The sequence below is a fragment of the Denticeps clupeoides genome, chromosome 5 (genome assembly GCF_900700375.1).
Source record: "Denticeps clupeoides chromosome 5, fDenClu1.1, whole genome shotgun sequence".
NCBI classification, from domain to species: Eukaryota; Metazoa; Chordata; class Actinopteri; order Clupeiformes; family Denticipitidae; genus Denticeps; species Denticeps clupeoides.
Window position 1 is genome coordinate 29,513,511 of NC_041711.1, and position 17,405 is coordinate 29,530,915.

The 17,405-nt window shown below is 41.0% G+C and overlaps 2 protein-coding genes across 7 annotated transcripts in view; both read right to left on the reverse strand.

The window, feature by feature from the left end:
• Positions 1-293: 293 nt before the first annotated feature.
• On the reverse strand, positions 294-5,072 carry LOC114790252 (annexin A2-like). The gene is made up of 13 exons (XM_028980146.1): positions 4,853-5,072; positions 4,493-4,535; positions 4,307-4,403; positions 3,600-3,688; positions 3,254-3,367; positions 2,817-2,907; positions 2,662-2,741; positions 2,512-2,571; positions 2,324-2,414; positions 2,134-2,229; positions 1,678-1,736; positions 1,406-1,516; positions 294-604 (listed from the first exon to the last, which is right to left on the reverse strand). The coding sequence occupies exons 1-13, from the start codon at positions 4,858-4,860 to the stop codon at positions 542-544; spliced, it is 1,002 nt and encodes a 333-aa protein (XP_028835979.1). The 5' UTR covers positions 4,861-5,072; the 3' UTR covers positions 294-541.
• Positions 5,073-5,172: 100 nt separating this feature from the next.
• The window catches only part of arhgef2b (rho/rac guanine nucleotide exchange factor (GEF) 2b), a 32,772-nt gene continuing 20,539 nt past the window's right edge, over positions 5,173-17,405 (reverse strand). For all 6 annotated transcript variants that reach the window (XM_028980139.1, XM_028980140.1, XM_028980141.1 and 3 more), the window contains 20 exons: positions 13,743-13,810; positions 13,463-13,526; positions 12,864-12,996; positions 12,405-12,514; positions 12,188-12,328; positions 11,685-11,935; positions 11,302-11,427; positions 10,518-10,635; positions 10,075-10,320; positions 9,898-9,974; positions 9,598-9,770; positions 9,411-9,478; positions 9,073-9,255; positions 8,825-8,923; positions 8,671-8,726; positions 8,289-8,330; positions 8,027-8,077; positions 7,563-7,931; positions 7,244-7,412; positions 5,173-6,424 (listed from right to left, as the gene is read on the reverse strand). In XM_028980139.1, the coding sequence (XP_028835972.1) occupies positions 6,348-6,424; positions 7,244-7,412; positions 7,563-7,931; positions 8,027-8,077; positions 8,289-8,330; positions 8,671-8,726; positions 8,825-8,923; positions 9,073-9,255; positions 9,411-9,478; positions 9,598-9,770; positions 9,898-9,974; positions 10,075-10,320; positions 10,518-10,635; positions 11,302-11,427; positions 11,685-11,935; positions 12,188-12,328; positions 12,405-12,514; positions 12,864-12,996; positions 13,463-13,526; positions 13,743-13,810 (2,621 nt within the window). In that variant the 3' untranslated portion in view covers positions 5,173-6,347. The remainder of the gene's footprint in view (positions 6,425-7,243; positions 7,413-7,562; positions 7,932-8,026; positions 8,078-8,288; positions 8,331-8,670; positions 8,727-8,824; positions 8,924-9,072; positions 9,256-9,410; positions 9,479-9,597; positions 9,771-9,897; positions 9,975-10,074; positions 10,321-10,517; positions 10,636-11,301; positions 11,428-11,684; positions 11,936-12,187; positions 12,329-12,404; positions 12,515-12,863; positions 12,997-13,462; positions 13,527-13,742; positions 13,811-17,405) is intronic.

Sequence of the window (17,405 nt, forward strand, 5' to 3'; positions counted from 1 at the left end):
TTGTGAGTTTGACTCCCAGCTCAGACCTTGTGTGAGTGAGGTTTGCATTCTCTCTCCAAGCTAGCGCCGATTTCCTCCAAGTTCTCCTGTTTCCTCTCACCATCCATGTACACTGGGTGAATTGGCAAATCATACTATGTTTGAGTGCGCCCTGCGACCAATGTCCCACTGGTCGAGAAGGACTACGTGGTTATAGAAACTGAGTGAGTGAGGGAGTTATCTTTGACCTACAGCGCCATCCAATGGACAGTCCTGGACAAACACTTCAAAACAAAGGCAAAAAGAAATTAATGTAGAACCATATTCCACGTTTGTTATTTTTATTTATTTATTCACAATTTTACAATAATTTCAATAATAAGCACAAGTAGCAATACCCTTCTTATCTGACACAAAGACACCAAAATATTATTCACAAGACACCCTAATCCTAACAGTATTTAAAATATTAAGAAATGAGAGTCTGTCTTGATATCAGTATAACTGTAGCACATTACCTGTAGCAAAAATCATATAAACATACAATAGGGGAAAAACATATTCATAAATCTTCAGATCGACAGAGGGCAAGAAGTGCCTGCTGCAGTTCTCCTTTATATTCTTTCTGTGAATTTAATAGAAATACAGTTATAGCAAGAGATAATACTTTTTACAGTAAAATGTTTTAAAAAAAAACTTCACACTGCTCAAAAAAATAAAGGGAACACAAAATAAGAGATCCTAGATCTGAATGAATTAAATAATCTTATTAAATACTTTTTTCTTAAGTTAAATGTGCTAACAACAAAATCACATAAAAATAATCCATGGGAATCAAATTAATCAACTCATGGAGCTCTGGATTTGGAGTCACATTCAAAATTATAGTGTAAAAACACACTACAGGCCGATCCAACTTTGATGTAATGTCCTTACAGCTCAGTAGTGTGTGTGTCCTCCACGTTCCTGTATGACCTCCCTACAATGCCTGGGCATGCTCCTGATGAGGTGGTGGATGGTCTGCTGAGGGATCTCATGAAATGAACCAGCCACCACCACCGTAACAACTACAGCTTCAGGGATCTTCAAATGGACCAGTAACTTCATAATGGACACGTAATCTAGACCATGACACTGGACTACACTCTGGACTTCTCTAACCCTACAACAGGCTCACTCTACCCTGGAAGGGGGTCCCTCTCACCTGCAGAACCACGCCTTTATTGGGGACGTCTTGCTAATTGGCTATAATTTCCACCTTTTGTTTATTCCATTTGCACAACAGCATGTGAAATTGATTGACAATCAGTGATGTTTCCTAAGTGGACAGTGTAATTTCACAGAAGTGTGATTGACTTGGAGTTACATTGTGTTGTTGGACGTGTTCCCTTTATTTTTTTTTAACAAGTGTATATAAACTGCTGACCTGTAATGCAGAGTAGAGAGAAGTGTTGGCCAGTTTACGGTACTCGTTCCTCACGCAGAGCAGGTCCTCCTCACTACGACTGACCAGGATCCCACGCACTACAGCATTTTTCTATAAGGGCCAACACATGGATGCTGAGGTCATTTCACTGTTCAAACCTGCCAACAACTTTGAAGGACTTAATGACAGATGGCAAATTAACTTTTCTGTTATTGAATTGCACTCGAAATTCATTATAATTTTTAAATCCACCTGTATCAACAATAACTCACCTTCATAGAATTATGTAGCTTTTGTGCAAAATACAAAGGGGTGTTTTGGGTGGAACGTACTGGATAAATAAACAGAAATAATGGAAATATATATTATGTACACTTAATTACGACCATAATGACATTTCTTACATGTTCACTCTTCTAAAAAATAGATGACTGCATAACTGATGTGACAGTAATTTTTGGCTGTCACAGCCACGCTAGTGCCACCGCCCCTTCCCCACATGCCCCCTCCCCCTGAGTATTAGGGTCCGTGTCTGTGTCTGCGAGCCAGTAAGTCCTAATTCCTTAGTGTGCACTTGGCTGTAACCATCACTACTGGGATGTGGGTTCAGTTTTTTTTTTTTTTTTTACACAAATCGAGATTCTGATTTCTATCTCAGTCTGATTTAAAATAATCACTGGTTAACCCTAATATACAATATACAATACATGCATAGATCAAAACTGTACCTAAAATGCGCACACCAAGCCTCATGTCCCCTGAAAAGTTATTCTGCACAATTTTATCCATTGTCTCCCCTTTCAGATTCTCCAACCTAGTAAAGACTGAGCAGAACAATAATTAAGGAAAAAATAAGTGGATATTTAAAAAATATGGAGCTGTACATAATTTGTGGTTTTGTCTCTAAGAGCATCACACCTCTGTTAAGATGGTCTGTACTTCGCATTGTTAACACTTGAATCCAAGGTGCTGCATCTGTCTTTTTACAGTTGACAGCTTCCAGAAGAGCCTAAAAACAAATACAAACCCTTAACAAGTCCAGTGGACTGAAGAGAAGGCGATCTGGAGAGGTGAATGAAGAGTAAGAATAGTAAAGAAAGACATACCCTGACATCCTGATCAATAAGCTCAAAGTCTATGTTTCCTGGGGCATCTACTTCTTCTTTCTTTTCACAAGACAGATGCATGTCCATTACAGATGAGAAACTAAATGTGGTTTGTGGGGGGAAAAAAGCTTTCACAGGTAAACAAAATACCTTGAGTATGGCCATGACCAGCTTGGAGAAGTCTTTGCTGGTTTCACTGATCAAATCATTTTCCAGATAACGACCATATTCTGAAAAAAAAAAAAGATTCATAATTTGCCCCCTTGTGTTAATTTGGGCCTTTATTCATACACCACGACACTCACTCTGCTTGTAGGCAACAGTGATTTCCTTTAGTTGCATTGGTGAGCTGGTACACAGAACTTCCAAAAGAGCCTCTTCATCAGTTCCCAGTCCCTGAGAAAGCGAGAACAATACTTTTACCTGTCCACAATGTTTCACAAAGGTGAGCTAAATATACCAGTGCATTAAGCAATGATGGCATTCATTTCTTATAAAATAAGGAGATCATTAACAAGGAGGCTTATAATATAAGCCGGTTATCATGCAAAACTTGCTCCACAAGTTTCATTGTACTTGTAATGTTCACATCGATTTTATCAGCTCTCCCGAAACCCAAAGCTGGGTCATGACCCTCTGATGGTGAACAGTGGCTATACAGATTCCACTGTCGTGAGTCAGTGTTAGAATATAAAAGCCTCTATAAAAGTCTCTCCTTTTGACTCCATAATTCCTGTCTCACCTCCATGGCGTCTCTCAGGCGATGAGCATCAAACTCAGCTGGTGTCATCATCAGGGCAAGCATGAGCTCCTGCAGTGACCCCGAGAGAGCTTTCTTCAAAGCAAAGCTTAGATCCTGTAACAACAGTAGGCACAAAGCATCACTTTTCACATTGATTGTGAGATTATTAAGGTCCATTAAGTTATTATTATTAAGTTTATTGCTGTACAATGAGCCTCTATATAAATGCTCTTAGGCAAGGGAGCATGCAGGATCGATCCAAAAGGATAAAAAAAAAAAAACATGGAAAAAACTAGGGAAAGGATCCTTCACTGCATAAAATACAAAAAAAAAAAAAAAGCAATACCTTCTCTGAGAATTTCAGAAACTTCTCTGCAATGCTTTGTCTCTGGGCATTATTTCTGTTGGTAAGTATTCTCACCAAAGAACATGCATCTGTAATCATAACCAAATCCATAAAACTGAATTCATGATTTAACAAAATGCAATAAAAGCAACAAAGCAATAATTTTATAATAGTAAACTCTATTTCAGATATGCATGTAAGCCTCAGGGTGGGCGGTTGCCCACGTTTAAGGTAGAAAAGCCTTGCTCCAGATAACTACGCAGACATTCACAGATGGAACTACCCTCAAACAGGTTCATTTTCCAGGTTAAACAGTCTGACCGTTCAATTTTATCTACAGAACAACTGGCTCCTCCACTTTACCTAACTATCTTATTGCAGACATTTCCACCAGCAAGAACAATACAATACAATTACGAACATTTATACCTGTTGCGGCTTTCTAATTAACCTTTTTAACAACAATTTCTGTGTCCCTTGCATTTCTGTCTCCTCTTACCAGTATTCCCAGGCCCTTGTCATGGCCTGGTAAAATAAAGGTTAATAAAAAAATAAAAATAAATAAAAAGATGAACAACGTCACCACGAACAGCACTATTTAAAATACAAAAAGCAGTAGAACCAGTCCTGACATTACACATAGCACTTGTATACAACATCTACCCAACTACGTTAAACCTTACATTACTTCATTTTACAGCATGTACCCTTTTTATCCAGGGCTATGAAAATCTCACGGGCGTCCTGCTCGGGATTGAAAGCCGGGAAAGGACGAATAGTGCCAAGTGTTCCCCACCACATTTCCTGAAATGAAAAAAGAGGGATCTGCTGATCTTTCCGAGGTGAACACAGTCTCTCTTGCTGGGGAGGAACACTAGAACACTGTACAGTACCTTTAATCCAAATGGGACAGTTTCTATTCTTATCGTTAAGTCCCTTAAATAAAGAAATGAATTTCATTAATGACAGGATAGTTTCATACTCATGTACACAAATTGTCACAAAGCAGGACTTGAGACCACAACCCTCTTTGGAAGTCCAGACTACACCCTTTCCTTTCATTTTCCCAGTTTGGAATGCTACGTTACCAATGTTTTCTCTGTATGATTCTGTATGAGATTAGACAAGACTGACATCCATTGCTTCTTTCTGCAATTTATGCATAAAATCTTCCAATCCACCCCTTCATGGTGTAACTCTCTTAAAATCGTTTAAAAATATTTAGACATGTATTCAAAAACCCTGGCACTCACCTCTGCATGTTCAGTAGTAGTCCGTCCTGTATTCAGGGGTCGAATGACTCCACGTCGCCTGGAGTTTCAGCTTTTCCTGAACTGTCTGCATACAAGGGCGTGTTGCAGATTCCTCAGTTGTTAAATATTATTACTGAACTATAACCACAGGAAACACACACCTGGAAGTGAAGCACAAAGGTCTCCAGGGACCAAAGTTCCCAGATGAATGGAACAGTGCTTCTCCTTTCCCATGGTGCTATTTAGACAGAAATGAGGTCTGCCAGACTTTCCGAGAACTAGATTAACGTTTAGGCGAAAGAAAAACCAAAAGACCAGAGTAATGTTTCAAGCAATATTTATGTTTAAGACATAAGAGCAAATATGGTTAAATCCAATAAAAATAATAATAATAAAACCAATAAAAATTACAACAAAACATTTTTTTCAAAAGTCCACAACTTTTTTTTTTTTAAGACAATCAAATGTTTATACAGACCAATACTTATATATAATATACATTATAGAGGCAAGCGTTTCCTTTTCATTTGCCACAAACACTGACATCCTCTGGATCCAGTTTTATACACTGCAGTGTGTTTCTTCTTCTGTTCCATGGCCAGAATTAACAACAATATATAGAAAAACACATTTCCTTTTGTGGCATTGGTTAGGGGCGACCTTTACCCTCTAACTTGTGTTCATTAATTGAGGCTCTTAGCCTGCTGTGCCCAATAGTGAAGTATTTGGACAATATTATCCTTCACTACATGGTCAGAGCAAACTGCCTGTGCTACATTTACATGAACATTATTTGAAGCTGAGGTTTGAGATCAGTTGTACAGATCCACTGTCCACACTGTGATCAGTCTGATAAGTGACGTCTACGTCACTGCTTTTTCAAAATGGCAAAGAACTTTGGTTTGTCTGTGTTCAACAACTTGCCATACTTCTGCGGTAATTGCTCCCCAAACAGTTGCAGATAACCTGAAACATTTTGGTCACTGAAAAAAAGACTTCAAGATTTCAAGTGTTTACATTAAAAGCGGAGGAGTCAAATCATAACTGCATTCAGTACAGTACAAAATATTACTTCATTCCTCTATCCAGCATTGCCAGGCCAAACCCTGGGCTGGACAACTTGTTCACATAACAAGTCGAAACAGTTGTGTTGCTGTGCAGTTATAATCATCAACAGATGCTGATATTCCATCTGCTGAGCAGAACCTTATTCTCCTCTAAAACCTCCATCATAATATTGCATCTTTTAAAAAATGATTAAATGCAAGGTAAAAGTAGAATAAGAAAACATGGAAATGTCAGCCTTTACATAATAAGAAAGGGCACGTTATTAATTCAATAATTATATACTACAGCACAACATCAATTAATTTAAACTGTAAAATAGCAGGGTACGTAAGTGGCCTGCTTGTAGATGTCTGTAGTAAGAAAGCCACAGTTGTCCTGAAACAAACAGTCCTTCAGGTTTGGGTCCAGCTTTAGGGTGGTCCTGATGTTAACTTTCTGGCGGTTCGCCATCTAGGTGCTGAGCCTCTGCTCCACATTCAGCCTCTTCTGGAATATCCTGAAGATCTGTGGAATCAAATTAATACAATTGAATTACAAATTCTCTTCCACAGTGGATTTACTTCCACTGGTGCTTTAAGAAATAGGGTAAACAACTCACGCCAGTTAGATTTTTTTACATACTAAAACATCACCCCACCCATTGAATCATCAGAAACTGTAAATAATTTTGCAATTTGATATCATGAAGGAAGTTTGTGAATCTTCATATATATCGCTGGCAGGGTGCACTATGTGTACGTCACTTACTAACCTACCAAAACCTATTTAACTGAAGTTTAATATCAAAACATGTTCCCTGATGAGCCAAAGCATCAAAAGATGTGAAGTGATTGTCATTGTACACTGCAGCACAGCACACAACGAAATGTGTCCTCTGCTTTTAACCATCAACTGGCAACCTTCTGATTACGGAGCCGCTTCTTTAACCTCTAGGCCAACACTGCTCGCCAAGATGATCACAATATAGAAAAATAATTTAGAAAGATACAGCAGGAGTCATGTGGGCGGGGTCGGCTTTCAGAGTTCATACAAACAGACAGTGGGAGTTAAATATTGACAGCACAAATTCACACACCCACACAGTAAACAACAAATGACACAAAGAGGACATTTCCTTGCCATGCCTACACTTTAATGCACAGATATATGAGCTTCAAAAATCTGTCAAACGTGGACTATGGCACCTGACACCTATGTATTTCCTCAAGGAATCTTTATTTACTGCACCATTTTACAAACCAGGTGCACACATTGCTACATTCATTCTGTTTTACTCTATTTATGTCTTCATCCGCATCCTCTGACTCCCCAACAGTTACTAACCTCGTGGACTGTCGGACCGTGGTGTGATTCGCACTTCTTCTTCTTCATCCGAGTTGTCCTCGTCCTCACTGCCTTCCTGTAAGCCATCTAACTGATCAACTGTTTCCTGACATGCGAGCGGAGCAAGAGGGGTTGCGTCTCCTTCACTGCTTTTTCCCTGGGGAGCAACCTTGTGGATGAAAAGGTCAAATGTCACAAATGAGGACACCTGGAGCTATTTTTGTCCTTCAGTAACTAATTTAAATGAATCAATTGTTAATTATCCTTAGTGAACACACTGGTCTGACCCTAATAACAAGAAGATGAAGTAACGACCCACCTTCTGTGCTGTAGTGGCGTCTGTGGTATTCTGCTGTCTGATGCCTGCACCAAAACATCCAGCCTGCATGTCCCTTATTTGCTGCTCCAGCAGGAGGCGGCTTTTCTCACTCTCCTTCAACTTCACCTCTGTGAGCCGCAGCCGAACCACCTCCTCCTGCAGCAGGCTGCACTGCCGCTGGAGAAGGGTGACATCTCCACCTGCCCCCAGTATCCCCACATCTAGACCAGTGTCCCGAGACAATGAGCGACACAGTTTTGCTGGGGGATTGGGGCAGTTGAGGGATGTCGGGGTGATCGGGGTGGAGGCAGGGGCACCGCCTTCCCGTAGACACAGCTCGAGCATGGAGTCCTGACAGATAACTGCAGCCTGGTGGTGACAGGATGGAAAGAAGGGAGGAGTGAGAAGTACAGAAAACTGAAGACAGCATAAAAAATGCATGTGTGCTGTACTGTACACTGTACCTGAAGTGCATGCAGCTGAGTGCTAAGGCTCACCAGTCTCTGGCACACTTCCTAAAATAAAGACAGGAATTGTGAACATATGATATGGGGCATGCCTGCATGATATGTCTGTTTCATGTAGATTTTCAGTATTAAGAATACAGTTTATTGGGAAAATAAACATTAACTTAGTCCTCATCTGTAAGTTTTTGTATGTATCAGCCATATGGACAAACTGTAATAAGAAAACAGGTGTAAATAAAAAAAAGGAAAAATGCCATACCTCATTTGGGGTTTTGTCTTGCACCTGGTTGCCATTCTTGTCCTATTGTGTTCAAAATGAATGGTTTAATTGGCTCTTAGAATTGGTGGAACCAAACAAACATGCTGTAATTTACATGTTACAGCATTTAACAGATGCCCTCAGTGCCTTACAATTAGTAGTTACATGGACGGTCCCCCCGAAGACAATCAGGGTTAAGTGTCTCGCTCAAGGACACAATGATAGTAAGTGGGGTTTGAAACTGTGACTTTCTGGTCTTCTGGGTCATAGGTGAGTGTGTTACTAACTAGGCTACTACCACCCATAAAATATATATAAAGGTATATCTTATACATTACAGTAAAGATTTAAATAAATATAAAACATTGTGCAAAATTCTTACCTTCGGTGGTGGGCAGATTCCATCATGTGTGCCATTGACCGAAACTGTATCTCCATCTGTTTTTTGGAAGAATGAAAAATCAAATCAATCGCACTGAAGACTTGTGGCAAGTTTTTCTGCTTTGAAATGAAAGGACGTAAGGTGAATTTCTTACTGGTCACTGGTGCTTCGGTGTGGTTCTGGTCACCGTTGGAACTGCAGGACTGAGGGAGCTCAATGGTAGAGCCAACCAACAGCTCACCCAGCCTGTCCACTAATGCACAGACGTGCAGTTTTAGTATGTAGCATTATATTTGCAAATTTGTTGCTCTTATCAAAAGTTTATTATTGAGTATTTAAATGAAGGCTAAATTCCCTCAGGATAAACAGGAATTTTATTCAGGCTATTTTAGTTTGTCTCACCTTCAGCAATAGCCTCATTTAGGATCTTCTCAGCCTGTGGAGCATGTGGTGTGTCTGCTCGAAACACATTTCTACAGTTGGTTGGAAGAGCGACCTCCTGGCCTCCAGTGACCAGGTCCGAGAAGAGTGTCACCCTCTCCTGCAAAAGCTCCAGAACCTCGCGGTCCTTCTGTTGGATGTCCGCTGAAATTCACAATTGCTTTAAATATCTGCCCAAATATGCATCTATTCATCCGTTCACCTCTCTATTCATATAATTAAACGACATTTTACATTTTATCCACAGTGTCATTGAAGGTTTTAAATGCAGGGTAAGAAATGACCTCTCCTCTACTGACCTCTGAGTCTGCGAAGCAAGGCCTTGTCCTCAGTTTCAATGAGGGCGAAGTCTTCTCTGGACGGGCAGCTGAGGCAGGAGACAACACATTGTGAGCCGATTTGTGCATTTGGCCATTGTTTGGTTTGTAGCAGGTAGAATATATAACTTCTGTATGAGTAAGTGGACCATGGGGACATGCTTCTCACCAGCTGACAGTCTGCTGGATCAGCCGCATCCAGGTGTTCCTGTCATCTTTGGATGCTGCGTGAATTTCATACATCTCCGGAGGTGTAGAATCACTGATGAAGAACATGCCTCGCTCCTGACTGGCTATATCCCTCACAATGAGGTTCTGCAGGGAGAGCACTGCAGGCTTATCCTGAGAAGATGGAAAGAGGGAGGAATGGGGGAGATAGAGAAAGAACATAATATTTTAAATGCACATAATAATTATATTAGAATGACTGGACAACCAAAATAATTTGATGAATATTTGTTGGGCTTACCAAAGCAGCAAAAAAGTATTTCTGGTCCTTCTCTTGCATAAAAACTAGGATATCTGTCATCAGCAAAACCTGAACATCTGTAATAAAGTCATGCATTTAATCCATCAGTTATCAGGACACATAATATATCATGAACGGACTTTATAAGAATATTATAAGTATTACTTATTGCAATACCTTTAAGGCGGGAGCTGGTTTTCCACAGCAGAGTTCCTTCATGGATAAGTGTCCTCCTCTGTAGCTCCGCCCCACGGAACACACCCCCGCCACGCACTTCTGTCTCAGTCCATGGGTCCATACGGGCCTGAATCTCCTGAAGTCGCTGGGTGCGCTCCAGCTCCTGTACCTGTTGGTTCACTGAGCTCAGCAGCTCCTTAATCAGAGTCAGCGCCTGGCTCAGAGACTCAGCCTCCTCCTCGTTACCTGAGTGCCAGAAATCAAAGGGTGCCGGAGGTTGTTTTTTCTCTTGCGTGCAGAAAGGGTCAATGTGTGAGGAGTGTTACTTCTTGTTATTTTGGGCTAAATAAGACATAAATGTTGTTGCATAACTAAATTTGCATCCATTGATGCCTAGAAAATGCCCAACTAAATAATCCAAAGGCACAGGTCATATGTCCTACCTTTGCTGTTGTCCAGGATTCGCTGGATAAGGACAGGGTATTTGGTGATCCGCTGAGTGACAAGCAGGATACACTCTTGGATGCCATGGCGCCGCAGAAGTGGACCCCGGCTTGCCCGCTGCAAAAAAGTGGTGAGAATCATGAGAAACTCCTCCCTGCAGGGTTTCAGTCAACTATTAGGACCACTGCATGTAAATACATACACTATATGGACAAAAGAATCAGGATGCCTGATCATTACACATTTTATGGCATGTGGCAGATGCAGTTAGGTATTTAACACTGTCCCAGCATCTGCCAAACACAGACTCATCTATCTCATCTTACTGCGAAACAGAGAAGCGATTCATCGCTCCATAGAATATGCTTCCACTGCTCCACAGTCCAGTGGTGGTGTGCTGTACACTGCTTCAGCATTGCCTTTGGACTTGGTAATGTGAGGCTTCTGTTCAGCTGTTTGGATGTGGAAACCCTTTCCATTAAGTTTTTTTGTGCTTCCAATAATGCCAGTTGAATTTTTTTATTTTTGGCAACTTACCCACCATGGCCTTTAGCAGTCATTGACCCTGCCAATAATGCCACTTACAGTTGACTATAGAATATACAACTGGGATGAACTATCACAGTACCATACCTAAAGTCACAACAATCTTTATAAAGACCCATTTTGTTTGACAAATCTTTGTGAATACAAAATGTGGCAATAATTTTGTCCATATAGTTTACATCTATTTACACTGATTTTTTTAGCTGGTGCTCATATCATTGACTCAGTCCTGCTCACCCTTATAAACTGCTGGAACCTCTTATCTCGTGCCAGCAGCTCTTTGTACAGTTTAACTGCTTTCAGGTGTCGACTGCAGAACTCAGCATAGGTCTTCCTCATATCATCAGCACATGGGCCAGAGAACTATATGAGAAAAGCATAAAATACTGTGTTAGCACAAGCCTTAATGTGGTATGTTTAAACTCATAGTGCATTACATTTGAGCATTCTTGCTATATATGCAGTGCTGGAATATCAGAACCCACATTTGGGAGAACTTTCTGGAACCATTCAGAGTTCAGTGTTATTGGGCATTGGTATGAATAAGCCCTATATCCTGACACTGAAGACATTTTAATGTGAGCTGCATATGCTGTTCCTGTGCATGAAAGCTGCCTCACCTGCTCCACCAACACATCTCCCAGCTTATTTATGGTGAAGTTGGCCTTGCTGTCCGGTGCCAGACTGTCATTCTTCCTCACGAGTAACTGTGCCAGAAACTGTGTGTGCAGAGCCAACAGTCGGTCCAGACAGGGGAAGACAGCATGTGCCACGCCTGGCTCCAGCTGCACCTCCTCCAACATGCCCCGTCTGAACACCCCCTCCATGATCCGCAGCGTCCGCACATGGTGCAGTTCTGTCTGGATCAGTTCTGAGGCAGAGGAGGGATGGTGGAAAGGTATACAAATTTCAAAACAAATGAATAAATGTATTATATTTACACAATCGTAGCTAGCGGGAATTATAAGACTAGCTTATGGCTAAGCTATTTCAGTCTACCCACCTAAAATATGCAATAATTATCCTTCAAAACCCTTCAATTTGCGTAAAATTAAGCCATTCTTGTATTGTCATACAGCATATTTCTGTGACTTGAAAACCAAGCTTGGGCCGCAAATATTACCATAGATGACATCCTGTCTTTTGATGACATCTTTGCGGTGCGTCTGCAAATAGGACGCATCCACTGCCAGGCTCCAGGAATCGGCCTCAAAGTCTCGACCTTCTCGCTCCAGTTCTTCCAGTACAGACGAATACACCTCACCTACAGAGGGGAAACATGGTTCGTGAGATGCCTGGAGTGCTTTCAGTAAGTCAATATGCGTGTCTCAATTGCTTACCCTCGTCGTTTAGAGACTCCATAGACATGGCCCGGTTCCTGAAGTTCAAAGAGTCGGTGCTTTGAGATAAGATCCTGCGCAGCCCCAAAGGGGAGTCATCGTTGAGGTTCCTACACAAACACACAAAAAACCACAAACAAGTGGTTAAAAACGGAACACTGACATTCAAAGGATTTAAATGGATTGAATCAGAACATTCTCAATCAATGTATACCCTCACCATTGTTGCCATGTCTGCTACTGCTACTAGCCTACATGAAGTTGAACATGTCTCTGTATAACGGCAAGTATACAAGCAAGCAAGTAAACAAGCCATTTAAGCCTTTTAGTCTGGAAGGCTCCCCCCGTAATTAGTCAAGGTAAGGGGACATCGATAAGCAAGCCAGGTAAACAATTACAGGTAAATGGGCTTAAGAGCTCAATTCACTCTGAGTTAATGTGCGGTGGCAGTTAGCTTACCCTGCTATGTTATTGGTGGAGACACTTTTGGAAAGGGACAAACCCGAGCGCACTCTGCGGGCACCCAGGAGGGACTGACGCAGGCTGTCAGAAGGGTAAATGGCAGAGTTGGGCCGCTCTTTCATTATGGGAGCTGCAGAGAGACCAACAATGAAAAAAAACACACACACACACACACACAAACACACTGACTTTAAAATCATTACACAAAGCATATAAGATCAGAGAGAAGCCACACAGGAATCACGATTCCACTGAATGGCAAACAAAGATATGTATAAGGAGAATCTAAGATTGTATTGATCAACTGATAAAGCCTCCCTGCCTTTTAACAGACAGATAAACAAAGGTTCACTGGTGTACATTCTGGTTTTACCAGTTTGTGTGAAACTTGTAATAAGCATGTGACATCATTTCAAACTAAAACTTCTAGCTGATGCAGTGCAACCCAATAACCAGCAGGAAGCAGCAGCACCTCACTAACATGGGCGTGGGGTGTAACAAAACACTCATGCATTGGAAAAAGTATGAACGTGAGGAAAAACAGACAAAGATAAGTATCTTCTGTTTAGAAAAAAATGGAAGGCAGTAGAACTCACTTTTGGTACGGAGAGCAACATTCTGTAAGGCCGAGTTGTTCCTCACCATGGCTAGTTTCTGTTGCTGAAAATCACGCACATCAAAATCATGCTTTTTCAGCCATTCGTTAGCAAACATTATAACAAATGCAAATAGTTTTAGTTTAATTATTGTGTGTAGAATTGCCACTTAAATATCAGCTTTAATACATATTTCAGCAAGAACAGTCTACACTTTTAGTGTGCTCTTCCACTACACAAAGAACAGGGACTATGACTTTAAATACAGCAATGAATTTACTTTTTGTTTCATTTTGGCGCAGTTGGGTAGAGTGTCTCGACATCGGTTGTGGATGGTAACATTGCAGGCTGCAAAAAAAAGAAGAAAAGGTTTATATAAGTTATATAAACAATGCACAATTTAGCACACATTAAAAAGGACAAAAGCCAGACTGGAATAAAAGTCGCTAAATTGATTAAGAATTTATTTGTGTCCTAAAGAGCACATTAGGAGCCTTCTTTCCATTTTAAACTTTCCATTTGACCCAGAATTTCATTTATGCCCTTATGGTTCTTGTTTAAATATGTTTAAATATTAATATAAGACTTCTATTAACTCTGGGTCACTCTAAGCATGTTAACATATGATAATTTAGGAGAATTTGAGCTCTAAACTACCACTCCCTCACTGTTTCTTTCATTCCAGCTAACGTTTCAGTTCATTGTTAGACTGGTTCCACATCCTGCAAAGTGTTTTGTAGGAAGTCGTCTTTAAACAGGCCAAGGGGAAAAAGAAGGGGGTGTTTGAAGTCTGGTGGCTGGAGGTTTGGGGTCAGGAGAAGTGACCCTGCTGGTGCAGAAACGGATGAGGGTGTCATTCCTTCATCAGCGCTAAACACATAAGGCTCACATGATCTCAGAGCATGTTTTCCTAGTCTGAACCATGTTTTCTCAGATCATCAAACCCTTCATTAGCAGAACTGTATATACAGGACAACAGAACTCTCCATAACCACTGAATCCTAAAGGATGCCAGAGCCCATCCTGGGACTCATTGGGGACTGGGTGGGGGCTCACCAGGTGGGGCATCAGCCCACCACAGCTCACACATGTTCTTTTACAGTTAAAGTGATCAAGGTCATAGTGACACACACCACACAACATTTAACCCATTGCCCATTGCCGGCAGCCATGAACAGTGTCCAGGGAGCAGTGTGTGGGGACAGTACCTTCCTCAAAGGGACCTCAGTGGCACATTGGTGGTTCATGGATTCGAACCTGAAGGAAACTCGAACCCAACACCGGGAGAGCAAACACCACACACACCAAGCCAGAGTCCGGACTCAACCTTGGAGGTCTGAGGCTAAGATGTTAACCGCCACGATTACACGGGCCATGATGTCACATCCGGGACTACCGATGAAGCAATCACGGCCCTGCAGCATTAAGAGTGATTCACTCTGACATGCTGGGTACTCGGAGGCGCTGTGTCGGTTTGTGGAGGGCCTGCTGGGGAGACTGTGTAAATTTGTCTTTGGCTATTTGTGAGAGCCAGGCCAGCACAGGGGCTTCTTTGTTCCTCTTCACAGCAGCTCACCAAGCCAGCACTTGTGAGCTCATGTACACGCTAACAAACATACACACATACCCGCGGAGAAAGACAGCGAGCGAGTTGGTATGTCTGTGTGGACTCGAGAGAAGAAGAGAAAGAGATCTCAGACTAACTGCTGTTTAGGTCTATAATATTCAAATGTGCCCATAATACTCCAGCCAAAATTACTACCCAAGCAGGACATAAAACGAGTGAGATTCCTGAATAGTATATAATGCCAGGGCTTGTTTCCTGCTGAGGCTAGAATTTCCAGTCACGGTAAAGGGAACACCCACCTTAAAATAAGCACATGTATTTTAACCAGCTTTCATTAAAAAAAAAATAGGACACAGTATGTCTCAATGGACTTTGACAGGCCCTACAGTTGACACCCTCCACGCTTGACCCTTCTGCACAAGGAAAAACTCCACTAAAATATATATACATATGTGTGTGTGTGTGTGTGTGTGGCTGTGTGTGTGGCTGTGACACACATCTCCCTCATAGTCTGCATGTTAATATAAACTAAATTTATCAGATTATACCAATGTGAGCTAAACAACCGCCCAGCCATAATAATCTGAGCGTTAATCAGTGTCTGGTGGATAATCTCACATTTACTGACACAGCACAGTGAAGACAAACATCTAGTTCTAAGGCTCTTCTTTCTGGACATCATACCTCTGGCCTCACTTAGGTAAACCTTGTAAACCATACCAGCCTAGAATTTTGTGGACAAATGCTTTACAGCCAGCAGCATTTACAATATACGTGCTGACAGTTACAGATGGAGGCGCTGGTGCCCTTCAGATCCTACAACTTGCACTTTTGCTGTCTCCTTGGGGTTTAGCCCTCACTATATAGATCTAATGTGAGTTTGGATGGATGGATGGACCAGCAGGCTGTTGTTAAATGGAGACATGTTATCCAGTTTATAAATCCAGCCTGACTGAAGATTCTAACTGATCTGTTAATATAGTCACAAGCAAAGCACTGTTGGCTATTCAGTCACCTTACAGTAGATGTGCATGAGACAACATCATCTTTATCAAGTATCAAGACTGGTAATTCAGAGCTGGAATACATCTCTCCAAGCAACCAGATATAAACAATTGTTTAAAAAACTGTATTTTCAAATAGTACTGTATATATGTAATATATACAATATATATATACATATATTAATCTATATTAAGTAAATATATGTAAATAAATCATACACACTCGTATGTTATATGACAAGGTAAGTAATCAACAAAAAAGTGAGTTTATGATCTCATTATAAGAGTGTCATCATAAGGCCTTGTTCCCAGAGGATCAATCTAAACTCAAGGTCACGACCGTCCATTAAAAGGTCTCACAGCACTGAAAGCCACTGACTATCCTTCACAACTTTAAGCAATCAACCATGAGAGGGTTAAACAGTAAGACTAACTCATGAATAATTTACATTTCTGGAACAGCTCTTGCTGTGTGTGTGTGTGCGCCTGTTCATGTGACAGACTGCTTGTTAATCTCTCACACTCACATCTCTATCCCCAGATGCACTAATTCCAGATTACAGTTGGGGTGGGCAAGACGGCAGCAGATGTGTGTATTAGGTGGAGGGGGGGGCTCACACATACTGAAAACAAAGAGCCCACATGCCACAGTTAGACTGCAGACTTCGCCAGACTTCATCTTAATCCATGGGTCTGGGTTATAGTACTCCAATAATATCAAACTCAACTCAAAATGTCTACTATTCATATACTTTAAAATGTAGACTTTTAATTTAACTGTTTAAAGTAAAAATCACTTTCAGGTGTTAATAGAATCTATTTTAATTCCACAATATCAATTATAAGCATGAAAATATGACAGCATTTTAAAATGCATCACATTAACATTTTCTTTACACATTAACTTTATTAACAGACGCCCCAAATAACTCCAGAACTGAAACAAACCAAGGGACATTTCTAGGGGTCAAATTTGTTAATATCAACAAGAAAAACAGCGCTATTGAAATGTATCATGTATATTTAGCATGGTTAATGTGTCAACCCTGACAGCCTTGCTTTTTAGACAGTTAAAAACACTAAAAAACGTAAGGTTCTTAAACATAAAAATTCTTCATTCTCTATTCTATTCACCCTGGTAGTATGCACCAGCTCTTCTGTCCTCCTCTCACCTCCAGTTATCTGCAAGGATAATGTATCACATCTCGCCAATGGTCCCGATGTGTTCTCTCAAATTTAATTATACCCCCAATCCTGAATCCATAACCTCTTGCCATTGCCCTGGGCTACAGCTGTTGTTTTAAAAACGCTCCCTCTGTAATTTGTGTTCCCATTTTCTTCAAATTTCTCTGTCCCAAATCGGTACATAGAA

Excerpts from the sequence above, each read along its gene's own strand:
- LOC114790252 (XM_028980146.1), bottom strand. Across the intron at positions 2,908-3,253 it reads GCCTGAGAGACGCCATGGAG|GGACTGGGAACTGATGAAGA; the intron begins GTGAGACAGGAA and ends TCGCTTTCTCAG. Across the intron at positions 2,230-2,323 it reads TACAGACCATCTTAACAGAG|TCTTTACTAGGTTGGAGAAT; the intron begins GTGTGATGCTCT and ends TGTTCTGCTCAG.